Below are 12,484 nucleotides of genomic sequence, written 5' to 3'. Positions count from 1 at the left end.
TCTCTCTCGTATACACTAAAGCTAAAGCACTAAAGATTTACCATAATATCGCTTGATGCCTTGACATGCATCACATTCTGAGTGCCTGCATCGCATCCTGCTGGTACCATGGTCTGATTTAAAACTGCAGTCTATCGTGTTGCCCCCTTCTGGCTGAAAGCTGTCACTACAAAGTCAACTCCTGTTGCTTCAATGCAGTGGCTGCTGAATCCACTGGGTGGGCAACAAGTGCATTGAGGATTGTCACTTCTCGCCAGTGTTGCGTGTGCTTATCTAGTGTGCATCTGCAGTGATGTGAAGTTGTTGATTGTGTATGCTACTGGTGATGTGTATTGAAATGAACGCCCATATTCCTTACTCGTTTTTTTTTCGTCATTGAACACGGTTGTAGCTCTCTATGACTATGCTTAATTCATTCTTGTGATTGCCCGTAATGCGTAAGGTGTACATAGAAGGTGTTCAGGTCCCTCACCGGTGCCTATAGAAAAATTATCAAAAAAGAAAACACATCATAGCTCCTGTTCACCCTCGTGATCCCATCTTCTTGCTTGTGAATTTCTGTGTATGTATGAGGGGAGATATACAGAGAGAGAAAGATAGGGACACACAGTGAAGAAAGTGAGTGAACTCAAACCAAGCTCTTGGATTGAGCCACTGGTGCAAGGCCTGAAAATGGGTCTAAAATACCTGAACACCTTACAACACCGTACTCCACATGTTAAAATAATAGTAGAGGGGTCAGTTGATTTTCAAAAGAAGTATAGGCCTACTATGTATTTGAATGAGTCGTAATCAATAAACATTACCTGATGGGAAATAACAGCAGGCCACCCCCAGTTCCCCCGCCACTGACTGGCCTGTTGTTGTTTATGTATAGACTCTCCGTATTGATTAGAGCACAAGTGCTAAAGGGAAACGATGACAGTGAGTCACGCGGACCAGTCAGCAGACAGCCAAGACAGATAATGAACTATGGCACTCTTTCACCTTGTTTGAAATCTCCAGTCTGGCTTGCCAGCTAGTGGACTTGAAATGGTGATGTGGTGTTTTTTTCCCTTGTGTCAATCATGTTTGAATGTCAGTGTATGCTCTGGGTGGATATTGCCAATCAGAATGCACTGTTGTAATCAGCCACTATCCAGATGGTTTAATCAAAAATCCTACTTTCTTACAAACAAAGGTAGGATCCAATCACATATTGTTTGCCTTCGAAGGCACTAGAATACACAGGAAGTACTGTGGCTAACTTTGCTGTGAATTTGATATTAAAGGAAGCCCTATCCCCAAAATATTGACTGAATGAATGGTAGAAATGCTATGCTTGCTGTTTGAAAATAGAGGCGATGCCTTGATTTTTTTTTCTTCTTTTCACATGAATGTAGGTGAAGAACAAGTGGTTCTATCATTGAAGAGAAATAGCCTATTTTAGTTTCCTGGTTAAAGAAGCAGATATCTTGAAATGTCTCTGTAGTTCCCTGTTTGATCTTGTATATAAGGACAATAAAAAATAAAAAATAATTTTGCACTTGGTTTTAATAGTACTTTCAGATTTATCAACTTGGAATTTACACAAAATTGCAGATACTTATAATATATAATGGTGACTAATTTGTATGAATAGGTAAATATGTACATTTTAACATCTTTTTTCTTTGTTCAACATAAAAACCACACACAAACATTGTTTTTGGTAACTCAGATCTGAAGTGGGCTATGTACCTCTGTCAAGCAATTAACATAACAATTAACACTATATTTCCATAAATATGATACTTTATTGACTCCTCAACAAGTACACATGTCACTCATTCCCCAATTATTCTACACAGGCACATATCATGACTCATTTGAAACTTGCACTTACTACCGCAATGCATTCCCCAATGCTGCCAATTAATAAACCAACCAGCCATTTTTTGTACTGCTCTGAGACTGAAATGGGAAAACATACAACTTTTCATCTTCAAATCATCAAATTATACTCAAAATGATTTAAACATAGGCTATGTGTACACATGTGTGACAGTGTACTTAAAAACTTAAACTCTCTTCTCAGTATAGATATCGTTGGCTATTTGCATCATTCGTAATATATTGATGTTAGTGGGACATGTTACAGGTTTAAGTTGCAGTTATGTAAAACATTCAAGATTATTTCCTCAAGACATTTAATTTGGTGTCTACTGTTATCTAACAGCGTTTTCACACCTGGTCCCTATCAGCCGCCTAACAGAACTCAGAGTAGTGACTCAGCATTTTTGCCACATATGTGAACGCTCCAACGTACACAGTAAATTCTGCAGTGCTCATTTAACACTTAGAGAGTTCATTTGACATCACTTGGACTTAAATGAACTCCTGAAGTGTTGATTTAACACAGCAATATTTACTGTGTACTCAGACCCCTTGGAAGCGAACCGTACTGAGACCTTGGTTGACGTAGTCTCAGTTCGGTTCGCCTATGAGTTCTGACAAGTTAGACTTGTGACTAGGTGTAATTACTTAAGGTGGGCTCTAGAGGACCGGGTGTGATAAAAAAGAAGATTGACACACCATAAAAGCCTACCAGGACCTAGCCTGATTATCATCGACTTTCAAATATCTTCGAGACTTGGTCTGACCAAGACCATAACAATTAATGTTTCCCAAAACACATGCTTGACCCGCATCCCTAGGTGTGCTACTGGTTGACTGGTGTCCGACAAAGTGGGTGGAGTTCCCATTTTTTCGGGAGATCAGAAACGATATTTACATTGCTCTTGGCCTGACTAACCAAAACCAGAAAGAAGACTGAGTTTGGTTCACTTAAAGGTTACCAGTTGTGAAAACCCTGTAAGACTTACACTCATTTCAACCACATTACTTTATGTAAAAATCATGTTTCTGTGTATTTAAGAGTATGGGGTACATGTTTGCGTATATATGTTAGGTCAATAAAAACAAAGAATGTGCTTATTGAATGGAGGTTTTTGAAATTTTCAATTTCAGAGTCACTCGGTTATTTAGCAGTTACATAAAATATTGTGTAACAGAACTAAAACTCTATTGACAATCCCTTTCCACTAGATAATATTTTAAGGTCATTGAACATGTTGGGGAGTATAGTGCAGCATCAGTCCTGCTTTTGCTCTGACAGCCTCTCCAAATATTATTGATCGCTCAAGACTGATTCTGGAGGCAGTCGCTTCTTCACAGTTCCATTCTGCACGTCAATAACAGACAGATGAAGGAAAGACGTCTTCCAGAGCCTGCGCTGTTGTTGTTTATTTTTCGTTGGAGACTACACATGTGCCATAGGTTTTTGATGTATGGCTTTTCTGAGTTTCCCAGAGGTGTTGTAGTGGTGGAGCCCAGAGGAGTATGAAGTTATTACGTGCACCACTGAAGTCTGGTCCTGGTGGGACTAAGACATGCAGCTGACCTTCATAAATTAATGAGCCATGGTGTGTGTGTGTGTGTGTGTGTGTGTGTGTGTGTGTGTGTGTGTGTGTGTGTGTGTGTGTGTGTGTGTGTGTGTGTGTGTGTGTGTGTCTGTGTGTCTGTGTGTCTGTGTGTGTGTGTGTGTGTGTGTGTGTGTGTGTGTGTGTGTGCGCTTGCGTGTGCGTGTGCGTGTGTGCATAGGAGCCATTTTGTGTTTTGATTATTTTGGAAGGTGAAAGTATCCCTTAATGTGTAATGTTTTGAATGATGCTGTCAAGATAGGGCCTAAGCTTTTGTATAGTCTTTGTTAGGAAAAGGCATAATTGCCTGATTTGCTTTGATGTAGGACACCTGTACCTGCTTACCAGGCTACCTGTCACGTGACAGAACACACCCCTTGGATGTGCCTGTGGCGTGAATGTGAGCACTTTAGTTAGGAAGCTCACTCTGTATTCGGCAGCTAGGGTAAGCAGGAACAGTTTTTAGACCAGAACTTGTGTAGGACAAAATGCTGAATTTGTTTAGTTTGGATAGTCAACTGGACCGTGTGACTAAAACAACACCAACTTTATTTCATCTCTCGTGCATGCTTAACTGAGATTGCGTGTCGGATACTTACTTGCCACCTACCTCATTTGGCCTTGGTGGAAACGTCATCACAGTGTGTGTGCGTGTGTGCGTGTGTGTGTGTGCGCGTGTGTGTGTGTGTGTGCGTGTGTGTGTGTGTGCGTGTGTGCGTGTGTGTGTGTGCGCGTGTGTGTGTGTGTTTGGTTTTCTGTAGAGTATTCTGAGTGTGTACAGTATGTAAACCCCAACATGTTAAACAAACTCATAAAATCGTGGAAACTGATTGCCAATAAAGTTTCAGTGCTTTTACATAATGATGTACGTACAGTATGTAACTACTACAGGAAGTCAACGCAAAACTCCAAATCTTTATGAAAATAGTTGATCTTAAAAACATCAATTAAAAAAATGAAACTTTAGTTTTTAGTGACCTAAGTAAAATATGTACTCACGATGTAAAATACACATAAATAGGTTTTATTTAAAGCAATCTACTTGAAAACTTGAATATAAAAAATGTGGTTGGTTTATGAGTGATTCTACGATTCGACTGTGCTTTTAAGTCCATGGATTTATTTGCCAATTCCACTAACTATTAACTGCATCCCATGATGTTTTGGACATAAGCACACATTTATCTTTCATATAATCTAGAAAGTGTAGACATGGCATTATTTCCCTCAGCAAGAATGAATATTTAATACTGGTTTTGGGCATTTTCATGCCGTCCTGTTTTCCAAATGTCAGATTCAGTCTTCATATTAGCATGTAAAGAAACTTGTTTTGCCCAAGACGATTGCAAATGTTGATTCACAGTAATCATCACAATATGACAAAACAAAAATGTTCTCATAGCGGGAAAATGTCAACTGTGTTATCAACATATTCATAAGAATCTGAATTAGAAATCACTTGTAGAAAAACACAGATAAAGCATACAAATACATGAATTCATTAAGGTGTTGTGGTGGAACTTCTGAGGTCCTCAGTTTGCACAACACCATAAAAATGGCTGAAATGTCAAGCCGGGTTACCGTCAATGGTGTTACAGCTATGACAGTTGAGGAGAAGTATGGTTTTGACAATTTATCTCCATATTGACAGACAAACAAACAAAATAATTTGTGTTCTAGGGAGATGGGTTTGTCTGCTCTGTTTTTTCTCCTATAAAAGTGCCGACTTGTTCCCCTGCACTGTTGACCGTAACACAGAGTTGAGTAACACGGTTGACTGTTTTGAAAGTGTTTTTGTGCTATTGATCCCTTATGTGTTGGAAAAATCCTATGAACAGACACTAGGGATTATCTCTGGAGAAGGAACTCTTGTGTAAGGAGGGTGACTAAATTCAAATCAGACGTTACAGGGATTTATAATGAAAAATCTGTATCACAGTGAATCATAAAATCCTACTTATGAAGCTCAACAATCACATTTTCTCTATCAGTTGCACAGATTAATGACAACATTATTGTTAAGGGACATTAGCACTTTCAAACGTATGTTGTTTCAACTCTGTAGTATTTTTATATATGTTTGAAATGACATAGTATTTGTCCATAACACTGCTGACAAAATAATCAAGCAAATGTTCGCTTTCATAAAGCCCATTGTCATTGTGACACAGCACTAAACAAGCACACAAGTGAACACTGCACACACTGCACACAACGAAATTGCATTTATGCCTCACGCGTGCAAGGGGGCAGCCCTCAGTGGCGCCCCATGGGGAGCAGTGCGGTGGGACGGTACCATGCTCAGGGTACCTCAATCATGGAGGAGGATGGGGGAGAGCACTGGTTGATTACTCCCCCCACCAACCTAGCGGGTCGGGAGTCGAACCGGCTACCTCTGGGATGCAAGTCTGACGCCGTAACCGGTCACCGCTCACCCATGACTGCCCTAACATTAGAGTATCAAATGATTTAAGATTAAGCTTGGCAATTTGTTTGTTTGGAAACTTAAATATATACACTATGTAAACATCTAGGTCATTTAGTTGAAAAAAAAACCCTGATAATTGACATTTTGCTTTTGCCAAAAGCGCAGTCGAATCATAGAATCACTCTTATACTAATGCACAAGGCCAAGGCCAAGACCAAGGCACTTTAATACAAACGAAATTATGCTTTCAGTTCCACAAGAGTGAACGAAGCTTTATTATAAAATAAAATTTGAGTTGTTCCATGTGAATAAAGAAAACAAGGTAAAGAAAAATTGGGGTATGGATTTCATTTTCCTTGGTGAGGAATATATGTAAATCAATCAATTTTCTTGAAAATCAGTTTTTGCAATGCAACTTGTGCTTATATCTTCCTGTATGTGTTTCTATGTCCACATGTGCAGCCGAAGGCACTGACGGAGATCTTGGAGATCAGCAACATCGTCTTCACCAGCATGTTTGTGCTGGAGATGGTGTTTAAGGTCCTGGCTTTCGGAGTCTTTGGCTACATTAAGAACCCCTATAACATCTTTGATGGAATTATCGTCGTCATTAGGTGAGTGTTTCATGTACATTTTATGCCTTAAGAAGTACCATCACATATACTGTATATGTGATTCAAATTTTGGCTAAACATTTTTGTATGTTCTATACTGTAGGCCTATGTTACACATTTTGTTACACTGTAGCTTTCTAATGTTACATTGAGCAGTAAAATTAAGTGTGGCCAACTTTGCTTTTTTGCTGGCTCTTTCAGACAGTAGTTTTGTTAAATTTATGGCAAGGAATGAACCGCATTGTGTGAAGATTTGTTGTTTGATAAAACAGATGCAAGATGCCGCTTGTTTAGGATGACCTGCTTCAATGACACTATTCAAGCTTGGCTCTGTCCTTGTTCTTATAAATAGATGGGCATGTATTTTATAATACAATTTACACAATAAACATGTAATGAATAAATGAATGAATAAATGCATGAAGTTGTTAAGGATAATGGTGCCACTGGCCTCCTTCTGAGGGAGATGCTGCTAACCCCTGTGCTTCAGGCTTGGTGTACGTTGTTTGTTGATTTATGAACACAGCGTGTGTGTGTGTGTGTGTGTGTGTGTGTGTGTGTGTGTGTGTGTGTGTGTGTGTGTGTGTGTGTGTGTGTGTGTGTGTGTGTGTGTGTGTGTGTGTGTGTGCGCGCTGTGCCTTGTTGATTTATGAGCCCAGAGCAACTGATGTGGAGTGACATGGAACACACCTGCAGGGTTAGAGAGGGGGCAATGGGCACACACACACACACACACACACACACACACACACACACACACACACACACACACACACACACACACACACACACACACACACACACACACACACACACACACACACACACACACACACACACACACACACACACACACACACACGCATGTATGCCCGTGTGCAAACTCACACATACCATCAGAGTGTCCTTTGTGTAGTTATGATACAGTATACTGATCTCGTCATTTTGCCAGGAAAACTTGCCAACCTTGGAGGACCGCATGCAAAGCCTGTGTGATGGATTCATGAAGTGGGCGTGCGTGCGTGCGTTTGTGTGTGTGTGTTTGTGTGTGTGTGTGTGCGTGCGCGTGTGTGTGTATGGATGTATGGTGAGGCATAAAATGTATTCAGTGTTAGTTGAGAATACGATTGGCTGGACGTTGACTTTGTGTGTGCACACCTATGCGTGTGCGTGTGCGTGTGCGTGTGCGTGTGCGTATGCATGAGCAGCATGTGTGTGCTTGTATTTAATATTCCTCTGTCCTTTGTTGTCTAGTGTGTGGGAGATCATGGACGGTGGAGACGGGGGCCTGTCGGTCCTGCGTACGTTCCGGCTTCTGCGGGTTCTAAAGCTGGTGCGGTTCCTTCCGGCCCTGCGGAGACAGCTGGTGGTTCTGATGAAGACCATGGACAACGTGGCCACCTTCTGCATGTTACTCATGCTCTTCATTTTCACATTCAGGTTTGTGTGCGTCTGTGTGCCTGCGTGAGAGAGAGAAAGAGAGAGACAGAGAGAATGTGGCCACTTTGTTTGCTCCTCATGCTCCTGAGGTTTGCGTGTGTGGTTGCGTGTGTGCGTGTGTGTGTGCGTGCGTGCGTGCGTGCATGGGCATGACTGTGGGTGAGTTGATGGGCAGGTGTGTGATCCAGAATGGTGGTTTGTGTCTGTGTATCTGCCGGCACTGTGTATTGCACATAAAAGCTATATGAAAGTCATAATGTAATGAAGCAAACATACTGCACTAACAAGCGTGCAATACCTTACTTATAAGCCATCGCCAAAAGCCACTCAGGCAGGTGCAACTAATACAGAATGTCCTGCTAGAATTCTAATCAAAACAAAGAAAAGATATCATATCACTCCATTGCACTGGCTCTCAGTGAAGTTTAGAAGTCAACCAATGACCTATGCCCAAATATATTTCAGCTACTGTATGCTAGAGCAATATCGTTCTAAAATATGTCTTCAGAGTCTCCTCTACTGGTTTTGCCTAGGGTAAAATCCAAACAGGGTGAGCCATTATGCTGCAAATTCTGGAACTGGCTTCCTGTTGAAGTAACAACTACCCTTTAAAAAGAAATTAAAAACTTTATTTTCCATCTGACTTTGATTAGGTGCATCTAAAGTCTTACTTTTTATATTTTCTACTCTCTCTTCTTTTGTTCTTTCCTCTCAAGCAACATGACTATGGTTTGATAATGTGCTATAACATTTCTATTGCCATTGCTACTGCTATTTCTCCCATTAGTATGCAAATACCATACCTAACATACCTAAAACTTTGTTTATAGGCCTATTTTAATGTGTGTTTGGTGTGTGTTGGCTTGTGTGCACACTGTATGATTGTGTGTGTTGCAGCTAAGTAGCCGCTAAATATCCAGCCAAAATCGCAGCTAAATATCCCAATCTGCATACCCATAATGTCATTTATACTGTAGCTATGCTATGTGTGCTGAGCGATGGTGGGCATCAACTCATCTGATAATGCCCTTTATTTGGCATGAATGTCTGTTGCAGAGCACAATCATTCCCACCCTGAAAGTCATGCAAGCAGCTGATTTGTTGATTGTGTTTGTTTGTTTGGTTTATTTTCCTGTCACAGTATTCTTGGAATGCATCTGTTTGGATGCAAGTTCAGCCGGGTCACGGAAACTGGGGACACCATTACGGACCGGAAGAACTTTGATTCTCTGCTCTGGGCCATCGTCACTGTGTTTCAGGTCAGACCCAATGGCTTCTCCCAGCGCCACCGAACCCTGATCACCCCTTGTCATCTGCAAATCTATAAGCATACATGCTTAAAGGGCTGGACTGGTAATCTGGCATACAGGGCATTTTCCCGGTGGGCCGTCAGTCCCCAGGGGCCAATGCTGTTGTTTTTTGTTTGAGACCAGCCCTGAATTTAGATGGGCCAACCCATTGGCCTGTCTTAAAATTAGACAGTGGACTGAGTGAATGTATTGTAGAAAGGCAGGGGCTGTGCGAGGGGCTGCTCTATGCCAAAAGATCTTGGTTTTTGGCCCCAGATCAGCCCTGCATGCTCCTGTTCACCACCATTGTACATCTGGAACTTTTCTGATGTTGGATCCATAACATAGGATTTGTTTTTTTTTCCCACCATTTTCACCCTTTTAATCTTAGTAATTAGCACACGACTACTTAACACGTTTTTTTTTTATCTTGACCATGTAACTATTACCCACCCATCTACAAAGTATTTGAACCACTTTGCTGGCTCCATCCAACATCACGCTTTTCACCACTGAATCCATAGCATCCATTTGCCATCATGTTGTACAGTAACCATTACATTCAGTCTCTTTCCCTTCATCTATACCGTGGTTGTGACTCCCTGTAATCTCTCTCTCTCTCTCTCTCTCTCTCTCTCTCTCTCTCTCTCTCTCTCTCTCTCTCTCTCTCTCTCTCTCTCTCTCTCTCTCTCTCTCTCTCTCTCTCTCTCTCTCTCTCTCTCTCTCTCTCTCTCTCTCTCTCTCTCTCTCTACTGTATTTGTAGCTGAAAACCCAAGCCCAGTGAGAGTTTTATTTTCTGATTCTGGTTTTTACAGATATCTCAATAAAGCAGTGAGTTCATGCAGTGATGATCGTCTTAAATGTCCTAATAGGATTTTCCTGTCCCCCTAACTCAGCTCTTTTACCTGACTCTTTGAATCCCCCCTCCACCCCCCATCCCCCACCCGCCATGTCTTATCATGGGCATGAAGTAGGCGTTGAAGTTGTGGGACTTGTAGGAGACTTATCTGACCTACTGTATCATGGCGTCATAAAATTGCATTTTGTGACTGTGACATATGGCAGTGGAGATGGGACTAGAGTATGAATTTCCTCCCTGTGGTCCCATTGGAACAAGGCAATATCCCCAATACTGCTGATGATACAAGGCTGTAATCAGATGAAGCAGCTCAGTTTAGGGACCTCTCTTCAGCTCTGCCTCTTCTGTCGTACATTACACCAGTGGCTCCCAAACTTTTTTGGCGGGGACCTCCTTTTGGAATTAAGAATATTTCCGTGACCCAAATGGATTGATTCTGGTCTAAATGGACTGGACTGTTTTGATCACAGTATGTTGTTTTTTTACTGGTAACACATTGAGGTACGGCAGTGTTCTCAAGTCTCACTCTCTGTCTCTCTGAGTGTGAACACGCATTTCAAAGAGTTCACACGCCACACACATGGCATTTCTCATACTGAGATTTTGACAACTTCTCCAATTGCCAAACATAAATTCCTTCAACCTATCCACAGACACATCAGCCATAGGTCAGAGCGCCTCTGTGTTCAGAGTGGTTGTCCAGTTACCACGCTATTCAGCCAATCAGAAAATTGGTTGTTTTGTTGTCGGGCATACCAGTTTCAACTAATTAGCACACGCTGCACCGGTGGTGCGGCAGAGTGATCTTTAGAATTTAAGAATGAGAGAAGAGGCGAACAGGGTTCCTTTTTTCTCTTCCCATGCCATCTTGTTAAGGGCCTGATAGAGGAGAACTAGGTGCCGTTTAATGGCTTACTGGTGTGGTACAATCAGGTGTGAATATATTCTGAAGCCGTTCTTTCTTCACTGTGTTTGTTCAGACCCTGACAAAGAAGGACAACGATGTAGCGCCGTGTAACGGTTTACTGATGTGGCATATAGGGCAGCCGTGGCCTAATAGTTGGGAGAGGTGATCTTAAGATCACAGGGTTGCAGCAGGCTCGGATCCCACCCTTACCTCTCCCTACACCTGCATCCATGGCTGAAGTGCCCTTAAGTAAGGCAGCTAACCTCACGTTGCTCCAGGGACTGTAACCAATACGCTGTAAATAACTCTAAGTCGCTTTGGATAAAAGTGTCAACTAAGGGTAATGTGATGTAATGTATACTGCAATTACTTGTTAATTCTGAAGTGTTCTTCTGTGTGCCCGTTCAGATCTTGACCCAAGAGGACTGGAACGTGGTGCTGTATAACGGCATGGCCTCCACCACGCCTTGGGCCGCACTCTACTTCGTCGCTCTCATGACCTTCGGGAACTATGTGCTCTTCAACCTGCTGGTGGCCATCTTAGTCGAGGGCTTTCAGGCTGAGGTAACTACATCAAGGCAGCAGCATAACACATTCAAATGCATGCATACATGCACATGCACACTCACACAGCGGACCGTGATTAATTAAACTTTTAATCCTACCTGGAGCCCCTTTAAGATCCATAAAAGTGGCAATAGGAGTAGACCGTGTAGCAATGAGGATGATCTTTTGATTCATCAATTTGCAGCAGTCTTACCCTTTAAGAAACAAAAAACAGACTACAAAAGAATAGAAAAGAAAATAATGGAAATTTGACATAACACCACATTTGGAAGTCTAAACCTAATTTTGACCAAGTACTGTATGTATAGTTACTGCACTTCACCTTTGTTGGAGAGTGTAGGTAAATATAGAGTTCCAGCAACAAAAGAGAAAATTAATCCCTCCCTCTGCCAGGTGCAAAACTGACATTAGACCTTTAAGTCCAATTGCTTTTTCCCAGTTCTCATATTCTCCTCGTACAATATCCATTTGGTTGGTATGTACCTCTCAAAATGTGAGATGAAGGGATATCTATATTTAAAGCACATCCTGAAGAAAGGGCACTGGAATTTTTGTATTGTATTGCAACACATTTTTTTCAGTCACTCCTACATCAGCACAATTCAATTTTGATAGGATAGGATCTTTGTGTGAACATTACAGTGCAGACTGTGTGTGTGTGTGTGTGTGTGTGCGCGCTCACGGTGCGTGCGTGTGTGTGTGTGCGTGCGTGCGTGCGTGCGTGTGCGTGTGTGCGTGCATGTGTGCAAGCCTGTGTGCATATGTGTGTGTGTGTGTGTGTGTGTGTGTGCTAGCGTGCATATGTGTGTGTGGTGCGGCGGCAATGTATGCGCATGTGTCACCCCTGAGTGTGTGTGTGGCGACACCTCTTCTGTCAGCGGTGTCTGTGTGCCCATGATAAATGTTTAGCCGGCACCTGTCGTAGCAGTCCGACACACA

General features: G+C 42.0%; 1 protein-coding gene across 1 annotated transcript in view; it reads left to right on the top strand.

The window, feature by feature from the left end:
* cacna1ha (calcium channel, voltage-dependent, T type, alpha 1H subunit a) overlaps positions 1–12,484 on the top strand; it is a 234,478-nt gene that overhangs the window by 123,549 nt on the left and 98,445 nt on the right. The window contains exons 11-14 of the mRNA XM_063219242.1: positions 6,331–6,482; positions 7,737–7,922; positions 9,064–9,181; positions 11,387–11,542. Of these exons, the coding sequence (XP_063075312.1) occupies positions 6,331–6,482; positions 7,737–7,922; positions 9,064–9,181; positions 11,387–11,542 (612 nt within the window). The remainder of the gene's footprint in view (positions 1–6,330; positions 6,483–7,736; positions 7,923–9,063; positions 9,182–11,386; positions 11,543–12,484) is intronic.

The sequence above is a fragment of the Engraulis encrasicolus genome, chromosome 2, assembly GCF_034702125.1.
Source record: "Engraulis encrasicolus isolate BLACKSEA-1 chromosome 2, IST_EnEncr_1.0, whole genome shotgun sequence".
Classification (NCBI taxonomy): domain Eukaryota; kingdom Metazoa; phylum Chordata; class Actinopteri; order Clupeiformes; family Engraulidae; genus Engraulis; species Engraulis encrasicolus.
The sequence above is the reverse complement of the archived record's forward strand: the minus strand, read 5'-3'. Positions and strand labels throughout refer to the sequence as shown.